Source organism: Sphaerodactylus townsendi, linkage group LG13, assembly GCF_021028975.2.
Source record: "Sphaerodactylus townsendi isolate TG3544 linkage group LG13, MPM_Stown_v2.3, whole genome shotgun sequence".
Lineage (NCBI taxonomy): Eukaryota > Metazoa > Chordata > Lepidosauria > Squamata > Sphaerodactylidae > Sphaerodactylus > Sphaerodactylus townsendi.
In genome coordinates, this window is record NC_059437.1 from 38,833,481 (window position 1) to 38,858,261 (window position 24,781).

The following is a 24,781-nucleotide window of genomic DNA, read 5'->3' on the forward strand; positions in this document are numbered from 1 at the left end:
CCCTCGTGATAATAAATCCCTGACCACACTCGATAGAAAGCCAACGGTACAATGCATGCAAAAAATGACAGAAGCCACCATGCTGCATCAGAACTTTGGCCCATCTAGTTCAGCGGGGCCCACCTTGGTAAAAGCAGCCCTCCCAAGCCTCAGGCACTAAAAGTCCTTCCCATTGTCCATCGTTTGAGATCTTTTACTGGGGTGTCCAGATTCAAACAGGGGGCCTGCCACGTGCCAAATTGGTTCTCCCCCACTGGGCAGATAGATAGAAGCAAACCAGGTTTCTCCATTGTGCCTGCAAGGTTAAAGAAACGCAATAAGCAACAAACAAGTGTGTGTGTGTGTGTGTGTGTGCTTAGCTTTCCATTTATTTACAGCCGTAGACCAGCATTTTAAACATTTAACATTACTTCAGCAATAAAATTCCGATATACAATTCTGATATACACACACTACACTAAAAAATACAATTCAGTAAAATATACAAGTGCATAAAATACAGCCTCAGACGTTACTCAGTTCTCTAGAGGGACAGTCAAGAGCAATGGGTCCAAGTACCAAATACTGAGCAACATCATTCACATAACCATAGTATATTTAGCCCACCAGAAGTATGAATATAAATCATTCATAAAATGTGTAAAATACTTTAAAACGAAAACATGAAAAAAAATTCCAAAAGTTATTATAAAATCCTCCGTGGACAGTTCCAAACGATATTTTTAAAAGATCTTATAAAGAGAGAGAGTGTGTGTTTGTGGGTATATGGCAAGCCTTGCACAGGTTCAAGACCCCCTCCCCACGTGTGTGTATTTCAAGCCTTGCCTAGGTTCAAGACCCGCTCCCCCCTCCCCGACGTGTGTGTGCGTATGTGAAGCCTTACTCTGCAAGCACTCTGCAAGTTCAAGACCCCCTCCCCCTCCCCGACAGCCCCGGGCCTGGGGAGCGAAACCTGAGCGCGTGTGCCGGGCTGGGCACTTGGCCGGCGTCCCGGGCTGTGCAGGGGGCGAGGCGTCTCCGTTGCGCAGGCTGCTCTGCGGAGCGCGCCTCTCGGCCGGCCGTCCTGCCTGCCTGCCTGCCTGCCTGCCCGTCGGGTGCCACTTGCCTGCGGCGTCCGCTGATGGAGGGCCCGTCGCCGCCCTCGTCGGACCTCAAGCGGGCCTGGGACAAGAGCAGCGGGGGCGGCGGGGGCGCCGAGGTGCAGCTGGCCTGCGAGGATGAGGCGGCGGGGCCCGAGGAAGAGGCGCCCGCCGCGCCCAAGAACTACTTGTGGCTCAGCATCTTGTCCTGCTTCTGCCCCGCCTATCCCATCAACATCGTGGCCTTCGTCTTCTCCATTTGGGTGAGCCCCGCGAAGGGGAGGAAAGGGGAGGGGAGGGGGCGCCCCGGGGGTCTGCACGTCCTTCTCGCTCACCCACCCGTGACCCGCGGTCGCCGCGTCGCAGGCGAGTCGCCCGTGCCTGCCTGGCCGCCAGGGGGACGCCCTCGCCCTAGACGGCCCGGGGGTGCGGGGCCGCCACTGCAGTCTGCCCTCGCCCTAGACGGCCCGGGGGTGCAGGCCTGCGATGGGCCAGCAGCTCCTCAAACACCCCCTCCCCCCTTTCTTGCATGTTTGCTCAGAAGTCTCGAGTGAGCGAATACGGGTCGAAATGCAACCGGGAAATGCACGAGCGAGTTTACGTGGAAGCAAACTCAGTGCTTGCAGAGTAGGGTTTGCTCCAGGGTAAACCTGCACGGGCTGATATCTCGTTTCTCAGCTGTTGTGTTTAAGATGAGGTCGAAGTTGGCTTCCAGCTGCACTTTTTCGTGCCTTATTCGGCAGTCCAAACACAGGGATTAAACGGCTCTGCGCTCCAAAAACAGGCTTTGGACCACCCAAAAACGGACATTCCTCAGACCCTGGGGAGGGGACCTGTCGGTTTGTCCAGTCCAAAGCCTGGCTTCCGTCAGTGCTAAATGCTCCAAAACTCGGTGCTCACAGAAGAATTGCTCGGTGCTTACAAAAGAAATCTGCAGCTTCAAAATAGGGCTTTGAACTACTCCAGATTATATACACATCCAAGGAAGCAGGAGATGTGAATGACAGTGCAACACAGAGCAGGGTTTCAGCCCTCTAACCCCATTTGACCTCAGTAGTCTGGGAAAGGTCTAATTCTGTTTAGGATCTCAGTGTAAGGAACTGAGAACCATCTTCAGTCCCCGTTTGTCTAAGCTTCATTTCTCCCAGTTTGTCTAAGCTTTGTTTCTTTAGGCAAATCGATCCTTTACGTTCTATTCTGCGATTATATGCAAGTGTTGAAAGTTTCTGGATCTGGACTCCTCTCTCAATGGGAAGCCTTAAGATTGTGAGATGTGCGTGTTCGAACAGCTCCATAAATGGAAAAATAAAACTGTTTTGACAGTGGTGGCAGGTGGATTGTGGGGCCCTGCACAAATCCGAGCTCACAGCTGGTAGAAGAAGTCATAATGGTGCAGAAGAGGTATTGGAGACTCATAGCAGCTCATGCAGATACCTACCATGTTGGTTCGGATAATAATAATAAACCAAATAACCGATTATTCCTTTAATGATATCCCTCAACCTGCCCCCTAAGTGAGACTGCTGGACCCCAATCAATGGCGAATTCGCCAGCACCAGAACTGTTTTGTTTCCAATTAAGTTCAAACATTTCTGAGCGGAAGTATTATTGTCTACCCCCCCCCCCCGTCATTTCTCTGGTGCCTGTGTCCTAAGGATGAACTGTGCATGAGAAAGCGATGAACCCTTCCTGCCCTCTCCCCCAAAACCTGGCCACTTTATGGGAAGTACCCCTCCCTCCTTATGTGGGTATGTTCCTTCAGAACAGCACTTCAAGAACTCAGACTTGGAAGAGAAGCAATTACTGGATTATTGATCTGCTTTCCTTAGAGAGGGTTTCGGAAAGGGTGGGGTGAGGGCTTGAAAGCCTCCTTCTCCAATTGTAGGATCTATCCTCTGTGGCATTTTTTTCACCTTTGGTTGTAATAAATTCAGCACCACTGCAATATGTAACCCATTTTTAGTTTTGGGAACTTTTAGCATGTTTGCAAAGTCTTGCCTGGAAACTCCGGTACCATGCAGATAATTGACTTGGGGATTATACCTAAAATCGTATTTAAAAAAAAATCTGCAATACTCAATTAATTTATTATAGTCCTAGAGCAGCAGAATAAGAATATATGTAACCACTTCCTTTGTCTGTATTCCTAATTTGGCTGCCATTTACACTCTTCATTCTATTTTTAAATATTCTGTGAAAACAAGGGAAAATAAAGATCTGCTTTTTGAACCTTTCTTTAGTTTTGTGAGTGTACAAAAAGAATAATTGAAGGGACTACCAGCTTTTAAGGTTCTTGAATGCCTTTTGAACTCGGGGATGATTCTACACATCATTCCCAGAAACAGATTAGTTGTGAAACATCTGTAGAAGAAGTTAGTTTGGAAGATCTTTTCAAAATTTTGTATATAAGCTTACCTTACAAAGATTCCTGGACAGATCTGACTGGGTCAAGATGAAGAGACATCATACACAGCTGATTGTTACCCCAAATGTCACCTCCCTCTTCCTTTGTGCAACTGAATGATCAAGAAAGGGTGTCCTTCTGCTCTAGATAAACTAACCTTGAAGGAGCACCTACCATACACTGGTTCTCATCTTGTAGTTACTAACAGGGTTCAATTCATTCATAAACCTGGGGGCTCGCAAGGTCTCCTGGGAAGTGTAGTTCCCACCAGGCCATTTTCAGCTTCAAGTGAACAGGCCACTTTTCCAGCCTGCACATTCAGGCTGAACTAAGGTAAATGTGTGGGAGGGCGGGGCGCTGCTGTGGGGGGCAGGGGGCGATTTTCTGCTCCCCAGGCGTGCGCCTGGTGCAGTGCGCATCCCCCATCCCCTGGTTGCTCCGCCTCTGCTTCTGAATGGTGCTGCTGGTACCAGCTGAGAGCATTGGTTTCAGTCGCTATCCAGAGCTTTCTCCTTGCAACACCTTGAGCATCTGGCTGTTGGGAAAGGAACTTTCCACTGAAGTCAGTGTTTGGGGAAAAGATCACAAAGTTTCCTGTTGCTTTGAAGACCAACAGGTTTCTTAGACAAGAATCTTTTGTGAAGTTGAAGCAGAATCCTCTTTGGCAGATGTATGGAGCATTTGTTCTCTGTTAATAGAGAGAGAGACAGAGAGAAACACCCACCCACCCACAAGTACAGAGGAGAAAATGCAAAGGGGGAGGTCACAAAAGGCCACAAAATGTAGGGAATATGGTCAGTCTGGGACATCATCCTGTAAAAATCAAGTAAGTAGCTGTGGCTTAGTGGTAGAGCATCTATTTTGCATGCAGAAGTCCCAGGTTCACTCCCTGGTACCTCTAGTGTCAGGGGTCTGCAACCTGTGGCTCTCCAGATGTTCATGGACTACAATTCCCATCAGCCCCTGCGAGCATGGCCAAGTGGCAGGGCTGATGGGAATTGTAGTCCATGAACATTAAGAACCACAGGTTGCAGACACCTGCCAGTTAAAATGAGATAGTACATGATGTGATAGACCTCTGCTTGAGAACTGCTGCCAATCAAATCAGACAATGCTAACCTTGAGCAGAGTGGCGTAGGAGGTTAAGAGCTCGTGTATCTAATCTGGAGGAACCGGGTTTGATTCCCAGCTCTGCCGTCTGAGCTGTGGAGGCTTATCTGGGGAATTCAGATTAGCCTGTACACTCCCACACACGCCAGCTGGGTTACCTTGGGCTAGTCACAGCTTCTCGGAGCTCTCTCAGCCCCACCTACCTCACAGGGTGTGAGGGGGGAAGAGCAAGGAGATTGTAAGCCCCTTTGAGTCTCCTGCAGGAGAGAAAGGGGGGATATAAATCCAAACTCCTCTTCTTCTTCTTCTTGATAGATGAAGGGACTGACTCAGCATAAGGCAGCTTCGTGTGTTCCATACAAGATCCCCAACCCATTTGCTGTTGTGAATAAAGAGCACTTTGATCTGTCCCCAGTTGTTGCAGAAATACTGTGTTGTGATAATGACTCTGCTTTTCCCACTTTCTCTGCCTCCCTACCCGTGCTTATAGCTGATGCACTTGGTAAAGGGAGCCGCCAGGCCAGAGCTTATGCTACAATAAACCTATTAGTCTCCCAAGATTCCACAAGGCGCTGAGCTAGGAGGCTGTTGCTTTTTTTGCCATTGAATACTGTGATTTTCCTGCCTGTCTAGAATCTGTATGCCAAAGATGCTGTACTGTTAGCATCAAAAGTGAGTGAGATGCAGAAGAAATTTGGATTTATACCTCCACCCTGTCTCTCCTTCACGGAGATTCAAAAGGGCTTACAAACTCCTTTCCCTTCCTCTCCCCACAACAGACACCTTGCGAGGTAGGTGGGGCTGAAAAGAGTTCTGAATGAACTGTGACTAGCCCAAGGTTACCCAGCAGGAATGTCGAAGTGCGGAAGTTCCTCCAAGGTCCAGAGATCTCATTTACATTTTGTAGGACAAGAGGTCACAAGGCCCAAGTGAGAAGCCCCAGCAAGCTGGCCTGTTTGTCTTTTTATCTAAACTATTTTTTAAAATCCCTGATGTCAACGTAGACAGTTCTTGTAGCTGCTCTGTCTTGAATGGTTCAGGGAAAGCCATTCTCTGGGGGCGGGGTAGGGGTCTCCTGAAGAGCTTAGGACCCACTGATTTCCTTTGGTAGGATCTAGGAAATGGACTGCAAGCTTTCTCCTGACCCCCGCAGAGTTTTTATTATCATTCACTGCAGCTGCTTTCTCAGGCCAAGGCTGCCAGTGCCACCCCCTTGGTGTTCTCTAGTGTTATGCACATAAAACAGGAGAGCCGTGTTTTGTATTAAAAGTGGGGGATTACATATTACATATGGAGAGGTAGAAAACAATATGAGGTGAGATAAAATATGCTAGAAAAAAGTGTCTCCACCCGGTAATGTTTTGCTTGGACAGAACTGGTGTTTGCTACATGTTAGGACTTTCACTGTTTTGGTCCCTGCAGGAGTTGTAATACTTTTGTTTGTGGTTCTCCCATTCATTTTTATCCCATGATTTTTCCAAAAAGCAAAGGGCAGTATGCATGGTTCTCGCCTCCATTGCTTCTTCACAACAACTTTGCAAACCTCGAAAACGTGGCTGATCCTCTAGGGCACAGGTGTCAAACTCGCGGCCCTCCAGATGTTATGGACTACAGTTCCCATCATCCCCTGTCAGCATGATGCTGGCAGGGGACGATGGAAACTGTAGTCCATAACATCTGGAGGGCCACGAGTTTGACACGTATGCTCTAGGGAGCTTCATGGTAAAGGGCTTTTGTTTCCTTTAGTTTTCCCTCAGTGATCCCGCCTTCTCACCCAATGTTTTAGTTGGTGATTTTTAAGTGATGTATGTGCATTTTTATCTCTGCTCTTAATTGTTTTTATGATGTGTTTTACTGGTTTTAAAGCTGTGGTTTTAGGTGGGTCCCCTGTTCAAGTCATGCCATGGGGTGATGTCCCATCATGATGTTTACTAGGCAGATTGCTTATGGGGTGGTTTGCCATTACCTTCCCCATTCATCTACACTTTACTTCCAGCAAGCAGGGTACCCATTTTAAACCCTGAAAGTTTGGAAGGCTGAGTCAACCTTCAGCCGGCTACCTGCAACCGACTTCTGTCGGGATTGAACTCAGGTTGTGAGCAGAGCTTGCTTGGACTGCAGTACTGCAGCTTACCACTCTGCATAAATGTGTTTAATTGGTTAGTCAACTTTGGTAGCCATTCTGAGGACAGAAAGGCAGGGTACACAATTTGTAAAATAAATAATGAAGTAGGGATTTGAACCTGGGTCTCCCCAGAACTAGTTGAACACTCTAACTCCACACTGCCTCTTTTCAACTTCCCTGTCCCTTGTCCATTTAGCTGCACATCTGAATACTGTGAAGTGTTCTGCCTTGCTAAGACCATGGTATTAACTCCCATTCAGTTGATCTGCGTTGCCAGGCCAAGATAGTACAAAGGCAGGAATCTCAGTGGCCAGTGTTGGTCCCAATCTAGTGTCGTTTGGTTATGCGTAATTATTTGCATGTAACTAACGTCAGAGAGCTTGCCTGCAGAGACACACAAAAGCATCACAGTTCCAAATGTAAACAGAAAGTGGGGCTGTGTGTGTTATCTCTAGTCTGGTCTGCTCGTTGCTGGGTGGTTCTGGAATGCTTTAAGCCTCTTCCGCACATGCAGAATAATGCACTTTCAATCCACTTTCACAAATTGTTTGCAAGTGGATTTTGCTATTCTGCATAGTAAAATCCAGCCACAAAGTGCATTGAAAGTGGATTGAAATTGCATTATTCTGCATGTGCGGAAGGGGCCTTAGTCTATCACCAGTTATGAATTGACCAGAAAATGGCCTCCATATACATTCTCTGGGATACTTATCAGACGTCTGGGGGTTTAAGCCATTCTTCTCTCTGCCTGTAATCTCAGTTGCTTTTTAAGGTGCAAAAGTATAGCCAACATCAGCTTCTGTCTTTGAAGTGTAGTACAAACTCTCTGGATTGGCCAGGTCTGATATAATTACCAGGATCCCAGTCTCCTGACCTTGCCCAGTGAACAAAGCACTCCATAGCTTAAGCTGTTAACCCCCAGGAGGTTGAAAGCCCAATACCAAGGTCTAGATTAAGTTGCTGCTGCGTTTGGCCTGACTGCCTTCTTGTAGGGTTGCCAATCTCCAGGTGTGGCTGGGAGATCTCCCAGAATTACGACTGGTCTACACTGTACAAAACCCAGTTCTTCTGGGGCTGCTTTGGATGGCATCATGCCCTGCTGAAGCCCCTCCTCTCCTCAAGCCCTGCCCTCCCCAAGCTCCACCCCCAAATCTCCAGGAATTTCCTAACCTTGACCCCTTCCACATGTGCAGAATAATGCACTTTCAATCCACTTCCACAATTGTTTGCAAGTGGATTTTGCTATTCTGCACAGTTGCAGAGTGCACTGAAAGTGGATTGAATGTGCATTAGTGGCGTAGGAGGTTAAGAGCTTGTGTATCTAATCTGGAGGAACCGGGTTTGATTCCCAGCTCTGCCACCTGAGCTGTGGAGGCTTATCTGGGGAATTCAGATTAGCCTGTACACTCCCACACACGTCAGCTGGGTGACCTTGGGCTAGTCACAGCTTCTCGGAGCTCTCTCAGCCCCACCCACCTCACAGGGTGTTTGTTGTGAGGGGGGAAGGGCAAGGAGATTGTAAGCCCCTTTGAGTCTCCTGCAGGAGAGAAAGGGGGGATATAAATCCAAACTCTTCTTCTTCTTTTTCTTCTTCTTCATTATTCTGCATGTGAGGAGGGGCCCTAAAGTTACCAACCCTGCCTCCCTGGCTGCCTTATCTGTATTGACTTATCCTTGGCCATGGTGCTGATGGCATCTCAGTTTCTCCATCTTAGCCAAAAACATTTTCCCTTCACCTTTGCTAACTTTCCTGTGACCTTTTACACAATTCACATCCCTACCAGAGCATGAGATATTAATGCAGCAACTTGGAGTCTATGAATGCTTCCCAAATTTAACTGTTTTGCAGGAGGTGCATCAAGCAGAGGGCAGTTGAATTCTTCCTGCAGGGGAAAAAAAACCCCTTGTTATTGATTATAGATATTAAAGGCAGCAGTGCGGGGGAGGCTGATGGGGAGAGAAATGGAGAAGAAGGACTTTGGTTTTGAAAGAGGCCATTTTGCAAAACTTAATGGACTGTAGTGTGGTGTATTACTTGGGGCAGGAGGAAAGACAGATATTTATAAGCTCTGGGAGTATCGAAGTGGTTTGCGCGTTTGCCAGAGTCTTTGAGTGGAGCAGCCAGGATTTGGAGGCAGAAGATATTTGCTAATAGGAAAAGCCCCCCCCCCCCCCACCCTTCTGGGATGCCGTGGTAAAGCACTCAGAGGTGCCTGCATCAACTGTACAGACAATTGAATGAGTTGTCCTCCAAATCTATTTATCGACTGCTTGCAATGAGAGTTAATGGCTCAAACACCTGCCAGTTTGTATCTAGTGTAGGAATGGTCCGTGATCCTCAGCTGACCCTTCAGTTTTGTTCCTTTCCCTGCTTGTATTTTTCCCTCCCATTTCACTCAGGGCACGGATCAGCAGCCTTTTGCAGTTTTATATACGGAGGCTATTTGCTAGCTTCCTGAGCCTGGGACTCAGGCCTGGTCCCAGTGGCGTAACGCCCAGGGGACGAGGTGGGGCGTCTTGCCCTGGGCATGTGCCAGTGTGGGGGCAGGGCATGGGCGGGGAAGGGGCGTGGCAGGAGCACAGAGCACACATGTGCCCCGGGCACAGCCCCCCTCGCTCTGCCCCTGCCCGGTCCAGCCAGGAAGCCCAGAGCTCTGGTTGAGAAGGGGGTCTGGCCTCCCCAGTTAAAACAATTGGCTACCCTTGTCATTTTTTTCATTGGTGCACACACATTGGAAACCCTCTTTGCTTCTTGATTCATGCCTGGGTAGGTGGTGCTTTATGTAACACTAAACCAGGCACTATTAATGATCACTATGACTGTTTCAGCCTTTAAAAGGATCTGGAATTTAGCACAAGGGGAAGGAAACCCTCAAGTGCTGCAGCAAGAGTTTTTTTTATCTGTTGGGAATAACAAATACGCATTTGGGAATTGTTGAAATTTTACTGTTTGTTGCAGTTTGTATTGTTGCTGGATGGGAACCTAAGGATTAACTTGGCATATATCCACTATTCTGAGAAAATAAATGTTTTTTGTTGGGGGGGGGGGGAGGATTGATTCTCATTAAATCAACAGTTATCTACAATATCTAACTCATGTTTTTTTAATAGGACTTTTTGCCTGTTATGTGCTAATGGCTTCAGTTAGTAAAACTGAGTGGAATTTGAGATATTAAACCCCCTATCCTCCTTGCTTGGCCAGTTTTCTTTTTGTAGATGAAGAGTTCCTGTGACCTTCTTCCTACCTGTTTTCATCTGCACAGTAATATTCTCTTGTGTTTTCCCCACTTTCCTGTTTGGTATGAAGATCTGGGGACAGTATGAGCCAGGTTTCCTTCGTGTGTGAGAATGGGCTTTTCCGCACAATTCATTTAAATTGCTTTGAGGCAACAAATATAATTTGGGTGCTGTGTGGTTTCCGGGCTGTATGGCCGTGTTCTGTATGGCCGTGTTCCGTGTGCTGTGTGGTTTCCGGGCTGTATGGCCTAGAGGAGAGAATGCTGCTAGAACACGGCCATACAGCCCGGAAACCACACAGCACCCAAGTGATTCCGGCCGTGAAAGCCTTCGACAATACATTGAACAAATATAATGTTTCCTCCCTGGAGTTCCACATTGTTTTTACCCTCAAACGTTTTATTTCCAGCCTTTTAAAATGATTCTCTGGCTGAAACGTTTTGAAGACGTCTTCAGTTGTTGTGGGATCTGTTGACTACGTTTCTCGTGCTTCTCTGCTTCCCTGAATTTCTTCCTCGATGCCATCTTCTGACCTCACTCAGTTCTCCCTTGGCTGTTTATTTGCAGCATTTAGCTATGTATTGTCGAAGGCTTTCACGGCCGGAATCACTTGGGTGCTGTGTGGTTTCCGGGCTGTATGGCCGTGTTCTAGCAGCATTCTCTCCTGACGTTTCGCCTGCAACTGTGGCTGGCATCTTCAAAGGATCTGATAGTAGGAATGGAAAGCAAGTGGAGTATATATACTGTGAGGTTAAACCCTATACTCCACTTGCTTTCCATTCCTACTATCAGATCCTCTGAAGATGCCAGCCACAGTTGCAGGCGAAACGTCAGGAGAGAATGCTGCTAGAACACGGCCATACAGCCCGGAAACCACACAGCACCCAAATTTAGCTGCATGTTCATTTATTGAGGGGGGAGGGGCAATCTTCAAAGACTCAAGTGTACAAGGAGTAGAGAATGCAACATGAGGTTGTGAAACACTGGAGCATTGAGTCAACTCTGAAAAAAAACGGGAAAACAACAAAAATGGAGGCCAGAAATTGCTTCAAGGGGGTAAGTGTGAACCAAAGGGGGAATTGAAAAAGTCTTTAAAACATTTTAGGAGTTTTGTGCGGAAAGGACCAGGGTTGGTGACTTGGGGTTTTTCTGTATTATTTGCTTTATTCCTATTTTTAGGGTATTAATGCAGGCTTTTTGCAGAGTTGCAGATCCATCACCCCATATCAGAGCTAGAGACAGAGAGATTCTCCTCCCAAAGGGCTTCACTTTCAGCCAGCTCACAACTCTTTGCTTGCCTCTGTTCCAAACTATCAGCTATTTTTTTTTAAATGCCCAGGAAAAGGTTAGGCTGAAAAACTTTCTCCCTGGATTGGGTTTTCATGTGTGCAGAAGGATCGAGTGAATATTCAAACTTTATTGAAGCAGGTGGGTTCTTGAAATACCCATTATCCAATCAGCCAGTTCCCATCTGACAAAGTTAATAAGACTGGCAAGAAAAAAAAAGAATTAAATTTCTGGGCCTCAGAGTTCCAGAAGACTTATCTACATTATCAGGTTGCACAAATGGAAAGGTATCCATAGTAACAGGTCAAATGGAATCCCCAAAGTTATCCCATCAAGTAATTAGTGTGGTAGCCGAGCCAGAAAGGATGAGAGGCATTGCAGCCCCCCAGGTGAGCTCCCTGACCAAACCCTTGCCCTCTCACAGCAAAACCCAGAATTAAAAGTGAGAGAGGGAAATTCCTGGCCTCATCAGTAATCCCTCCAAACATTTCCCAGGAGATTATAGGAGCTAGGTTATGTGACAGGTCATCTCTCGCTAAAAGAACGGGGTAATTGGTCTGCTGACATTTGGAGTGAAACCCTGATTGCATCTGAAGGATATGAAGAAGTTTTGCAGAAGATTTACACACATGCATACACAGGTTGAAGGAAGAAGAGCAGAAAAAGAGTTTGGATTTATACCCCACCTTTCTCTCCTGTAAGGAGACTCAAAGTGGCTTACAAGCTCCTTTTTCCACAATAGACACCTTGTGAGGTAGGTGGGGCTGAGAGGGTTCTGAGAGAACTGTGACGAGCCCAGGGTCACCCAGCAGGAATGTAGGTCAGCAGAAACACGTCTGGTTCACCAGATAAGCCTCCGCCACTCAGGAAGTGGCTATTTCACCCTTCCTCCAAGGAATACAAGACAGCATAGATGGTTCTCCATTTCCTACTTTCTCCCTACAACAACCATGTGAGGTAGAGTAGACACAGGAGGAAGCACTGGCTCAGGATGACCACTAGATCAGGCTGAAGATTTGGGTGTTTGAGGTAGAGCCCCTATTTTAATCTGAAATGTTGCACTGTTCAGTGTGAGTGGGTGGCCCTCAGACGCTCCAAAAGACTAGGACAACATACATCAGGCGATAACTTGTTTTTGTCTTTGAAATTTGTTTCTGACCAATCAGAAGCCAAGATAAAAGATTTGGCAAGCTTTTCCTCCTGATACTGCTGTTCTTAAGGCTGAATGCTGACCATTGCAAGAGGGATCCAAGATTAGGACTTTGATATCCTTTGGGAGCCAAAGGAGAGCTTCAATATTGGATGTCCAGTCTGCTCTAATTAGACCTACATGGGCTGAGGATCTTTCCAGTGTGCAGGGGAATGAACAGGTTACTGTCTTTGGTGTATTAAAACATACTGAGCTGACTTCAGAAATGGTATGTTTATGAGCAACGGCTATAGCTCATTGGAAGAGTACCTGAAAATGGTCCCAAGTCCAATCCCCAGCTGTTCCAGCTGAAAAGAAAAATCTCAGGTAGAAGAAGAAGCGTTGGATTTATATTCCCCTTTTCTCTCCTGTAAGGAGACGCAAGGTAGCTTACAAGCTCCTTTCCCTCCCCCCACCACAACAGACACCCTGTGAGGTGCGTGGGGCTGAGAGAGCTCCAAAGAACTGTGACTAGCCTAAGGTCACCCAGCTGGCATGTGTTGGTGTGCACAAGCTAATCTAGTTCACCAGATAAGCCTCCACAGCTCAGGTGGTAGAGCAGGGAATCAAACCAGGTTTGATCCCCCAGTTCTCCAGATTAGAGTACACCTGCTCTTAACCACTACACCACACTGGCTCTCACACTTGGTATCAAGTTCAACAGCCCTCCTTGAGAGAGCAGCTGCTTCTCTGAATATGTACTGTATGTATATCCTACCTTTCCATTAAGGAGGTTAATATAGACAGGTGTTTTCACCTAAAAATCCAAAACTAGAGAATGCCTTTTAGACAGACAGAATGATGGTGATTTTGCTTTTGGAAACAACAGAAACAATAATAATGCTGGCCTGTCTTCTACAGTTGTTTGTAAGGGTTGCGGAGGTAATGTACGTAAGCTACTACATAAATACAGAAAAACATCATATTTGGGAATGTATTTTGCAGCACTTACACGATTGTTTAGAACAAAGGAGAGATGGGCAAGATCTGACTTGGACAGATTTATGGAGGCTTGGACAGATTTATGGAGGAGAAGTCGATTTATGGCTGCCAATCTTGAACTTTTTGATCTGAGATTGCAAATGCCTTAACAGACCAGGTGATCGGGAGCAACAGCCGCAGAAGGCCGTTCCTTTCACATCCTGCATGTGAGCTCCCAAAGGCACCTGGTGGGCCACTGCGAGTAGCAGAGAGCTGGACTAGATGGACTCTGGTCTGATCCAGCTGGCTTGTTCTTATTTTCTTATGACAGTGCCATCCTAAGCAGAGTGATACAGGTAGGATTGCCAACTCCAGATTGGGAAAGTCCTTGAGATTTGGGAGCAGATCCTAGGCAGGTCAGAGTTTGAGGGTGCGAGCGAGTTTTGGCAGGCCAAGAAGTCCACCCTCCGAATCTGACATTTCCATCATGCTGGCAGGGGATGATAGGAACTGTAGTCCATAACATCTGGAGGGCTGCAAGTTTGACACCAGAGGAATTGATCTCTGGAGTCTGGAAGTCAGCTCCCTCTCCTTCTCAAACCCCACCCGCTCCAAGCTGCACACCCATAATACCCAGGAATTTCCCAACCCAGAGTTGGCAACATTATCAGTTCCCCTGGAAAAAATGTGAACTCTATGGTATCACACTCCTGCTGAACTTCCCTCCCTTGACTAAACTTCGCACCCCTCAGGCTCTGCCCCCAAATTGCCAGGAATTTCCCTGGAGTTGGCAACCCTAACTAAAATGGAGACATCAGTTGGAAGGTTTGCTCCTGGAAGTCTCAAAGGCCAAGTCCCAGAATCCTGCTTCAAGTACAAAGATCATTGCAGGACAGGTCCTACAGTTGTTGTGATTACACAGTTCTTTTCAGTCTGGCAGGGGAACTTGACCCCATAAATATCCTAGAAGAAGACAAGGCAGAAGGGTTGCCACCGCATTCTGAGGGTAGCAGAATAGAAAAGAATCTGTAACTACATGTTAAGTTTCCCTCACATCCTCCTCAAGTCCACACCATCAGATGTGAGGGGCAGTATATCTGCTGGGAACTTAATTCCCTGTATACACAGACCCAATTTGGATCAGGACCGTGGGGAGAAGATCCATGTCCATAATCACATGGACTCAGAAAGGAAGACATGTAGGTTGTTGTCCCTTTTTCTGCAGAAATGGAGTTCAGAAGCACATTTGCTAAAGTTAGAGCACTTTGCTGCAACTGGCTATTTACACTATTAGGTTCAGCCTTTGATCTAACCGTACGGAATCGTTTTAAGTGCCATCGGCTTGAAACATTCCTGCTTTGGATCCCCGATATGGGTTTGGTTTGGGGAATGAGGCCATAAGAGTAATGGGTGCATAAAGATGCCATGGCCTGTGGTAGAGATTCCAGTCTCCAGGTGGGAGCTGGGGGATCCCCTAGAATTACAGCTCATCTCCAGACTACAGAAATCAGTTCCGCTGGAGAACATGGATGCTTTGGACAGTAGACTTTATGGTATTGTACCCCATGGAGGTCCATGTCCACTCCCAAATCTCCAGAAGTTTCTCAACCTGAATCTGCCATCCTTTGTCGTCCACTGGTGCTCAGGGAGACCTGGCAACCCTAGCATGCACATCGTAAGGGTAACCACCCAGAATTCTACAGGCCCTGTACTAAACTTTAAGGCGAAAGATTTATACGATCTGAAGAGAAACCAGAGTATGCCCTGTACTAAACTGCAAAAAAGAAAACTCATCTGGCATGTTGATGGGTAAAAGTGTGCTTTGTTTCCTGATTTCCCCCAAAGCTAAGCTGCAATGGCATGACTGTAGGCGACCAGAGATGATGACATAGGGAGTGTTATTTCAGTACCCCCAAAGGATTCCTCCTCTTATCAGATGACACTCCCACCAGACAAACATAGTTTGTTAAAGGATGCAGCTATTAACACCAAGGGTACATTCAGGCATCATGACAGTGAAGCTTTAGCTGGGCACTATCTATCTATCTATCTATCTATCTATCTATCTATCTATCTATCTATCTATCTATCTATCTATCTATCTATCTATCTATCTATCTATCTATCTATCTATCTATCTATCTATCTATCTATCTATCTATCTATCTATCTAGCTGGGCACTATCTATCTATCTAGCTGGGCACTATCTATCTATCTAGCTGGGCACTATCTACCTACCTACCTACCTACCTACCTACCTACCTACCTACCTACCTACCTACCTACCTACCTACCTACCTACCAGATTTGTACCCTGCTGTCCCTGCCATAGCAGAGCAGTTATCAAAATGTTCATCCAAATACAATACAATTAAAACACAATAAAATTCATTGAAATAATCCACAGTAGAAGATAAATAGCTGCTTGGATTTATGACCTGCCTTTCTCGCCTGTAAGGACTCTCTAAGTAGCTTACAAACTCCATTCCCTTTCTCTCCCCACAACAGAGATCTTGTGAGGTAGGTGGGGCTGACAGAGTTCTGAAGAACTGTGACTAGCCCAAGGTCACCCCACCTGGCTTTATGTGTAAGAGCAGGGAAACAAATCCCATTCACCAGATTAGAGTCCGCCGCTCATGTGAAGGAGTGGGGAATCAAACCTGGTTCTCCAGATTAGAGTCCCATGCTCTTAATCACCACACCATGCTGGCACATAAACAACCCATGGTGGAACAATTTAAATAACAGAAGGGAAAGGGAGGGTAGGGGAAGGAAAGGGGGAAGGGAGGTCAGCAAGATGCAGAGGCAGAGCTGCAATTGGGACATCTGGGGCAGCTCGCCCTGGGTGCTGCCATTGCAGTCACATGTTGGGGCGGGGGCGCAGGCAATTCATGTCCTGGGCACAGCTTACTCTCCCTTCGTCACTGGCAAGAAGACTCAATTTTTGCTCCCCTCAACTATAAGCCTGGTGGAACAGCTCTGTCTTACAGGTCTTGTGGAATTGAGAAAAGCCTTGCAGGGCCCTGGTGTCATTGGACAGAGCATTTTACCAGGCCAAGGCCAGAGCTGAGACGGCTCTGGCTCTAGCCAAGGACAGCTGGACACTTTTCAGGCCAGGGACTACTAGGAAGTTGTTCTTAGCAGAGCACAGTGGTCTCTGGGAGACATATTGGGAGCTTGTTGCTGTGCTTGCATGCACCCCTTATTCCTCCTTCAATGCAGGAAGCTTGACTAAACATTTTGAGGCTCCAGTTCACTGATGTTTGACTGCAGACACACTGACAAATGGGAACTGACTTGCTGCGCTCAAAGCAGGATTCTAAACCTCAGTTTCATCTCACTTTTCTCCATACAGGTTAACAGCATCAACACTACCTGCAGCCCACATCTATTTAGATATGAACAATTTCCAGATACATAGTATGTGGTTGATAGTAAGACTCCAGCAAGCCCTTAACTCTATATATTGGTGGGAAATACTAAACAATTACATATTTTTCCAAATCCAGAGTATGAGAATGTGTTGTTGCCTGCTGTGCATTTTCTATTCTGATCTGGAACTGTTTATCCAATATGCACCATGTAGATCCAACTCCTTTACTAGAAGAAAATGTTAATCCACATGCCCTATTTCTAGATACAAACTGTTTTGAAAGGATTTTAATGTTCACAGGACCTGGAGCTGCTGGAAGAAGAGTTTATCAACACAAGATTAACCTTCTGTACCAGGCTGCAAGATATCCTAGGACAGGGATCCCCAACCTTTTTGAGCTTGTGGGTGCCTTAGGAATTTTCACATAGTATGGTGAGCACAACCACAAACTGTCCATCAGAAATCACTGCCGGAGAAAGCATAGCCAGTCATAAAAAGCTGCCACTGCTAACTTTCATTCACACAGTGAAGATCCTTGTATCGTGGTAGTAATAGGAGTGTGTGTGAGTGTGTGTGTGTGTGTGTGTGTGTGTGTGTGTGTGTGTGTGTTAAGGCAAGCCATTTTACTATAGTATTCTTATGGGTATTAGAGAAATGTAAGATTTAAGCAAGACACTAGCTCTTGCAAGAAGCTGTAAATTCACTGAAAGCTAAGGGTAAAAGAATGCAAAATTAAAGCCAAAAGAGATAACGGGGAGAAAAACAGGCTTAGTTGATATAGCAACCAAAATCCTGGTATGACATAAAAAGTATCCCAAATATAGAAAGCAAAGGTGGGCTATGGGAGGGGGGAAAGATTACGAGCTTGACAGGCAGTCTATATGTCTTCACAGCCCAACCAATGGATAATGTTGGAAATGTTGCTTGGGAGGGTTTAATAGGAACAGTATAAGTAATGTTTGCAAACAATAGAGCACTGAGACGCAACAAACGGTTAAATGCTGCAAATAAACAGGCAAGGAGGGAACTCAGAAAATGGCTCTGAGGAGGAAGTTCAGGGAAGCAGAGAAGTATGGGAAACATAGTAAATGGATTGCACAGCAACCGAAGACATCTTCAAAACGTTTCAGCCAGAGAATCGTTTTAAAAGGGGATTCATATAGAACATTTTGATGCTGGAAATAAAGTGTTTTGGGGTAAAAACAATGTGGAACTCCATGGAGCAAACATTTTATTTCCTGCCTCAAAATGTTTTAAATGAATTGTGCGGAAAAGCCCAATGTTATACCAATGTATGCAATATTCTCTGAATTCCCAACATTCAAATAAGTCTCTATACTGTGTCAGCTGTTTCCTCAATTGTCCTTTATCCCCATGAAGTCAGTAAAGCATGTATACACACAAATATCAATAATAAACAATATAAAATGACCTCAGAAGTCCTTTTGATTTATTAAATCATAATCATATTTGGATACATATTCTCTTATTTTTAACTTTGTATTTGTAACTTAAGTGGTAACTTACAAACTGTGTTTGTAACTTAAATGGTAAATTTTCCCCTTCTGTCGTGTCTGGCCCTGGGGTACCACTGCAAGCAGTGATTTGTAACTTAAGGTGAGTTTAAAAGGTTTGGCGCCTGTTTTCAGATTGGTTTTCAAGCAGAAATCCATCATGATGTTGTGATCGCCAGTACTGAAAATAGAGGATCAACATTGTTTGCTTTTAAATAATTAGTCATATTTTTAAAAAACATTTTTATTTTGCAGGCTGTGAACAGCTACAATGATGGTGATTATGAAGGATCAAAGAGACTGGGCCACAATGCATTCTGGGTAGCCATCGCATCAATTATTATTGGGATTCTGATCATAGGGCTGTACTGTGTAGTCCATTTCACTACGGTAAGCACTATTGGGCCATTCCTGTCAATCTGCGATAGCAAAAATACTGTGGTTTTGGCAGCAGAAGTAATGAGTGATATCGTGCCACTCATACAGCCATTGGGAAGTTTCATGCAACTGAAGTGTTCCTGCTTAATTCCTGGGAGCTGCAGCTCTAACAGTCCTCGTGTATTTTTAATTTTGTTAGATGCCATGAGCCTTCTTAAACATATGGACTGTAAATTTTTAAATAGGAATATACACATATACACTAAACCATCACAATCAAGCAACCCGAATGCAATACTGTTTTAATCTTTTATGTGATGTCTATAATCAAAGGACTAGCACAGCATAGTGGCTAATGGCTAGAATCCCTGTTCTGCTGGATCATCTTGGACCAGTCACAGGCTCATTCCACACATGCAGAATAATGCACTTTCAAACTGCTTTCAGTGCTCTTTGAAGCTGTGCGGAATGGCAATATCCACTTGCAAACAGTTGTGAAAGTGGTTTGAAAACGTATTATTTTGCATGTGTGGAAGGGGTCACACACTCAGCCTAATCAAACTCAGAAGTTAGTTGTGATCATAAAATACAGGACAAGAGACTGGTGTAAGCTCCTTTGGCTCCAATTGGGGAGAATGGCAAGATATATATGAAATGCATAATTAAATAAATCCTATTCTAACCTAGGCTAAAACACAGGAAAGAACTATGTCCACTATCCTGTGTTCCCAGGAGAAAGGGAGGGACAAAAATGTGATAAATACGTACAGACGTGAGCATCTTCCACTACCTTTCCCTTTCCCTTTGTTTCTTCTGCATGCTTCTTGTTCTGGTTTGTAAGACCAAGTGAGGCAGTGAAAATGTAAATATTAGGTTGAATTCAACCAGATGTTCTGCTGGCGAAAACTGGAAGGGGACTCCTTTGACCATCAAAAAGATTTTGCCAGGGATCTTGAAATCCACTTGGACAAAAGCCGGGAGGGATAGGTGCTATAGCAAGGAGAAGAATTGGGTGCAACTGAGTGAAAAAGCTGGCTGGATCAAACCCACAACAAACAAATACATTACATTCACTCCACCAGATTTCTTAATCAGTTTCGCTCTGCCAACTCAAAAGCAGTGTGAGATTCATTTGTTAAAATTTACCTATAAGTGAGTGTTATCTGGCTACACGCTGTTTATGCCATGTCACATGCGATAGTGCAATGGAAATAGCAAGAAATGATTCTGCACACGCCCAACTACCAAAAACCATGGCTCTAATATGACAATGTTCGAGGAGCATGGCCATGATGTCCAGCACCAAATTAGCCATTGTTTTCAAGCAGTCTTCTAGGGAACCCTGGATTCTTTGGAAACTTATTGGAGATTGCTTAGTAAGAACAGCTGAAACACGGCCTGCCCACCACTAGAGAACTTCCTCTGGAGCAGTGGTTCTCAACCTTCCTAATGCCACGACCCTTTAATACAGTTCCTCATGTTGTGGTGACCCCCAAACCTAACATTTATCCATTTTACAGATGGAGAACACTGATGCAGAGAGTCTTAGGGGACCCCTGTGAAAGGGTCATTCGACCCCTAAAGGGGTCGCGACCCACAGGTTGAGAACCACTGCTCTAGAGGAAACTAAGCAGGTGGTTTGGTGTAGAACAGAGGCCCAGTACTCCACTGTGTGGCCCCTTCTGCACATGCAGAATAATGCACTTTCAACCCACTTTAATAATTGTTTGAAAGTGGATTTTGCTATTCTGCACAGTAAAATCCAGCTGCAAAGTGGATTGAAACTGCATTGCATGTGCAGAAGAGGCCTGTGAACTGATGGTGCAGCTCAGCAAATGGCCCAGAATCCTTTGCAGCATTCTGGGGTTCTGTGGCTGACAACTCCTCAGGTTTGAAATTTGGGCATCTCTGCGATACACAATAGTACATACCTGCCATTGGTATTGTTCACTAGCCAAGTTCCCTCTCAAATGCTGCAAAATATCTATTGCCAGGTTATCATCCCCAGGAAATAAATATGCAGAGACTATTCAAGAGTGCTCTGAGACCACTTGGGGACTATTCAACATCAGTATTTGTAAAGGAGAACTTCAGTGAGCAAATGGGTATCAACTTGTTACCCCCAAGCCCATAATATCACAGTTGTAACACCTGACATTCCTTCATCCCAAACACCCCAAAATGGGTTCACCTCACAGAAACCTTTAATTGTATTGCACCAAGGGAAACCAGACTTTAGTGCCTGCCCCTGCTCTCAAGCAGGCAGGTGTGACTGAATGGCCTGGAACAAGAGGTTTCTCACTGCAGCATGTTTCCAGTTACTGTCTGTTGTGTACCATCAACAACCAGGCCCTTCCAGTACCTAAAGGCAAGGCCACTCTGCTGTTTACAGGTTGCTGTGGGGGTCACAGCCATATCATTGGCACAACAACAGCACCACTTCCCTGACGCCTCCTCCATTTCAGTGTTTTCAAGTTGAAGCAGATCAACTTCTCATGAGTCTTAAAAGGTATTCTGTACCAGTGAAATGAGGTCATGTCAGTGGAAGTGGTGGGACAGTTTCACATTCTTAGTTAAGCTTATTTAACAAACACTGCCATAGCTTTAGAGCTGACTTTTCAGAACACCCAAACAGAATCAGGATTTGGTATGAAAGAAATTTCATGTGCTAGGCACAAATGATGCAAATCATTACATCCCTGCAAAACTGCTTATTTTTGCCCAATCTAAACCCAGTGCTGGAATTTGCAGTTGTGGAACGTAAGAGACGTAGTGTTTGGATTTTTATACCCCACTTTTCTTAACCACAAGGAGTCTCAAAGCAGCCTACAAACTCCCTCCCTTTCTCTCCCCACAGCAGATATTTTGTGAGGTAGGTGGGGCTGAGAGAGTTCTGAGAGAACTGTGATTAATCAGGGCCATCTTAATAGTATTATAGATTCCCAGGCAAAACAGTGTGTGAGATAGGTACACATTCATGCGCAGGTGGTTGCAGAGGTGACTGTGATACTAAATCAGAGGCGAATGCTAATGTCCACGTCAAAAAAATTAACATTATTTTTCATTATCTTTAGTAAAACACATGCTATATATGCATTTTCTAATAACAAATATTTATAGTATAGTATTTACTTATTTATTGACAGCATGCATAGATTAGCATGGGATCCCTATGCTCGAGGGGCCCCTGGGCAACTGCCCAGCATGCCCATGTGTTAAGATGACTAGCCCAAGGTCACACAGCAGGCTTCATATGTAGGAGTGGGGAAGCAGTTTGCCAGATAAGAGTTCATCGCTTATGTGGAGGAGTGGGGAATCAAACTCAGTTCTCCAGATTAGAGTCCACCTGCTCTTAGCCACTATACCACACTGGCTCTGTGTGGGGTACTGAACAGAAGAGAAGCAAGGGGTATCATCACATCAAGCGCAAGGTACTTTGTAGGGTTAGTTTCTTGATAGGAGCAATGGCTTTCCTAACTAGAGAAAAAATGGATGTAGTGTTACCAGGTGGCAGGGAAGAAAAATGAGTCTGGGCCTGCTGTTGTGCCTTGGCATGTAGAAATCAGCAAGTGAAGCTTTGTAGTACATGGTGGGCTATTTTTTCCTTTGCATCCTGGAGGGCTGTGCAGACTGAACATCCAACTGGGCACTGGTCCATGTTCTGGTGCCACAAGGTCAAAGATTAGCACCTTTGCTAATGGTCCAGAGTATGTGAAATTGTTTCTTCCGTAATTAAAGAAGGAAGAGCTTCCTGGGCTTTGTGTAAAAGGTAAAAGAAGATAAAAGATACTAACAAAATCCCATTAGCAAACATCAAGTCATTTCCTAACAATCAGGAATCTTATCAGTTTTTCTGAACTCCCTGATCTCCCTGATGCTCAATTCAGGCCTAACCATCGACAGGATGACAGCAGCCAACACAGGCTTAAATGCTCCTGATTGAAAAGAGCATTGAACCGCTAATGCAATGGGTCATTTGTTTAATAGGCACAAGACCATTAAATAAAACATCCATTAGGCCTTCAGGATGAATAATTTAAATCTGAAATCAAACTTTCTCTCTCTGTCTCTCCTTCCATCTCCCTTCTCCTCTCTTTGAAACAAACATGCACTCATTCTTTTTACCCTAATGCAGGATACCATCTGAAGATTAAGAGTGGACATGAAAGGTTGCTATCTTCAAGCCCTCTGGGAAAAAGCAAAGAAAATTCCATACAAAGGAGGGATCCTCCAGCCCAGACTGATGAGGTCTGTCACTAGTGAACAGATCGGTCATTGTTGCTAGTCACAGTGTGGCAGAGATCCATAAGCGGTATTTCTTAAATAATGCTATTCTAGAACAACACTCCCTCCCTCGTTTTAGTGTATGTCCGAGATGCAGCCTGTGTCCGTAATGCATCCTATCGCAGTATGTACACCCCTTCCCCTGTGGAACGTCTCCCAGGCTGGAGGGCTTCACCGGCTGAACTTTCTGGACTAGTGACAGTCAGAAGAACAGAACTGCAACGTGCTGGACAATCTCTCCTTGACTTCCCCGATGTTGCCGTTGGACTGTCACAGCTCACTAGATCTACCAGGACCTCTTGGAATGCAAAAGGAGAATAATTCCCTGTTCGCACTGTGCTATGGACTTCTGCGCCAATCCCTCTGCAAGTTACCCCTTCCAAGTTCTCACCTCATTCTCAAAGGACTTGCCCCAAAACTGTATTCTCTCCTCTTCCATTGTTAATCCAGTATTCAATGGTTTTTCCTTCTTGTGGTGACTTCTCTCCAGCCCAAATGTAAGGCAGGTGTTCCAACATGTACGCACTCTCATTTTGCTGAAATGCTTTTGCAAATGTCTTTTACAGTCCTTCTTACACATCAGTTGGTTTGATTGTGCTTTTGTGAAAGTTTGTGTTTGTCTGACCCATTTTATGACAGGATGTTACTCAGTGGACAACTCCTTCCCCTGAAAGTCAGGAATTAGTTTGGACGGTTGTGGTACTAGAGGCACTACTTCGACTTCTTTCTTTCTTTCTTTCTTTCTTTCTTTCTTTCTTTCTTTCTTTCTTTCTTTCTTTCTTTCTTTCTTTCTTTCTTTCTTTCTTTCTTTCTTTCTTTCTTTCTTTCTTTCTTTCTTTCTTTCTTTCTTTCTCTTTCTTTCTTTCTTTCTTTGTACTTCAAAATCAAAGTTGAAAACATATACACAGACAGAAATTAACCAAATTATAAAGTACTTATTTCATATAGACTTTCAGTTTCTTCTAACCCTATTAACCCTTAAACCCTACATTTTGAGCACATGGCCATTAAGCTTCAAAATGAAATTAAATCTTCAGCATCATTATTACAATATGACTCTATTGGATCTTAATTTAACAATCCTTAACCTTCAAAACCACTAGTCACCAATTTATTTTTTTCTGTTTTTATCTACACATTGTATCAAGGATTTCCAACTGTCCATGAACTTAGCTAAGTTCTTTGGTTTTAGTAGTTAATTTGGCCATCTTGGCCAACTCTAGTTCCTTCACCCACCATTCTTCAATTGTAGGAATAGTTTCCCATGGAGTTTTCTGCTGCTGCTGTCATATATAAAAACAAAATTCCATGTTTTCTTTCCAGAGATCTGTCCATACAACTTGGCTCCTTCTATGTCTTTCTGAGCCCTTAAAGCTGCAGTTAAAAGTTTTTTGCATCACAGAAAATAATTGTGTGACCTGCTCAGGTCTGTGCGTCAAGCAGCTGTAAATGGCTTACACTGGTTGGTCGAAAGTTGCCAACAGTAGGAAAGGCTGACAACTGGGGTGGAATTCAATCATGCTTGGCATTTTGGGGCTTTGGAGGAAATGTAAAAAATCCACATTTGATCCTGGTTGGAATTACTTAAATTATGGGGGAGAACAGTCTATGCTTTTGCAAGTGGAAGACAATAATTTCATTCCCCCTTAACCATTTTGGAAGAAACCAGTCAGGAAAAAACTGTCACAAAGGGAAGATGCATAATAATGACAGTTACCCATGTCTGAACATTGATTCGAACAAACTGAGTCTTGCTTGAAAAGAAAAACATAACACAATAAACTTGTATTTGGTTTGTATATATTCATTGTTCAAATAACCAAAATGTTTATGGGGCTTCTATGGATGAGTCACTGTTCTTCTGGGGTATACAGAAGAA

General features: G+C 44.9%; 1 protein-coding gene across 1 annotated transcript; it reads left to right on the forward strand.

The window, feature by feature from the left end:
- Positions 1 to 988: 988 nt before the first annotated feature.
- Positions 989 to 24,701, forward strand: TMEM233 (transmembrane protein 233). Its single transcript, XM_048514881.1, has 3 exons — positions 989 to 1,342; positions 18,496 to 18,630; positions 22,754 to 24,701. Exons 1-3 carry the CDS (start codon positions 1,121 to 1,123, stop codon positions 22,763 to 22,765), a joined length of 369 nt encoding a protein of 122 aa, XP_048370838.1. The 5' UTR covers positions 989 to 1,120; the 3' UTR covers positions 22,766 to 24,701.
- Positions 24,702 to 24,781: the final 80 nt, after the last annotated feature.

Excerpts from the sequence above, each read along its gene's own strand:
- TMEM233 (XM_048514881.1), top strand. The coding sequence starts at position 1,121 with ATGGAGGGCCCGTCGCCGCCCTCGTCGGACCTCAAGCGGGCCTGGGAC. Across the intron at positions 1,343-18,495 it reads CCTTCGTCTTCTCCATTTGG|GCTGTGAACAGCTACAATGA; the intron begins GTGAGCCCCGCG and ends TTTATTTTGCAG.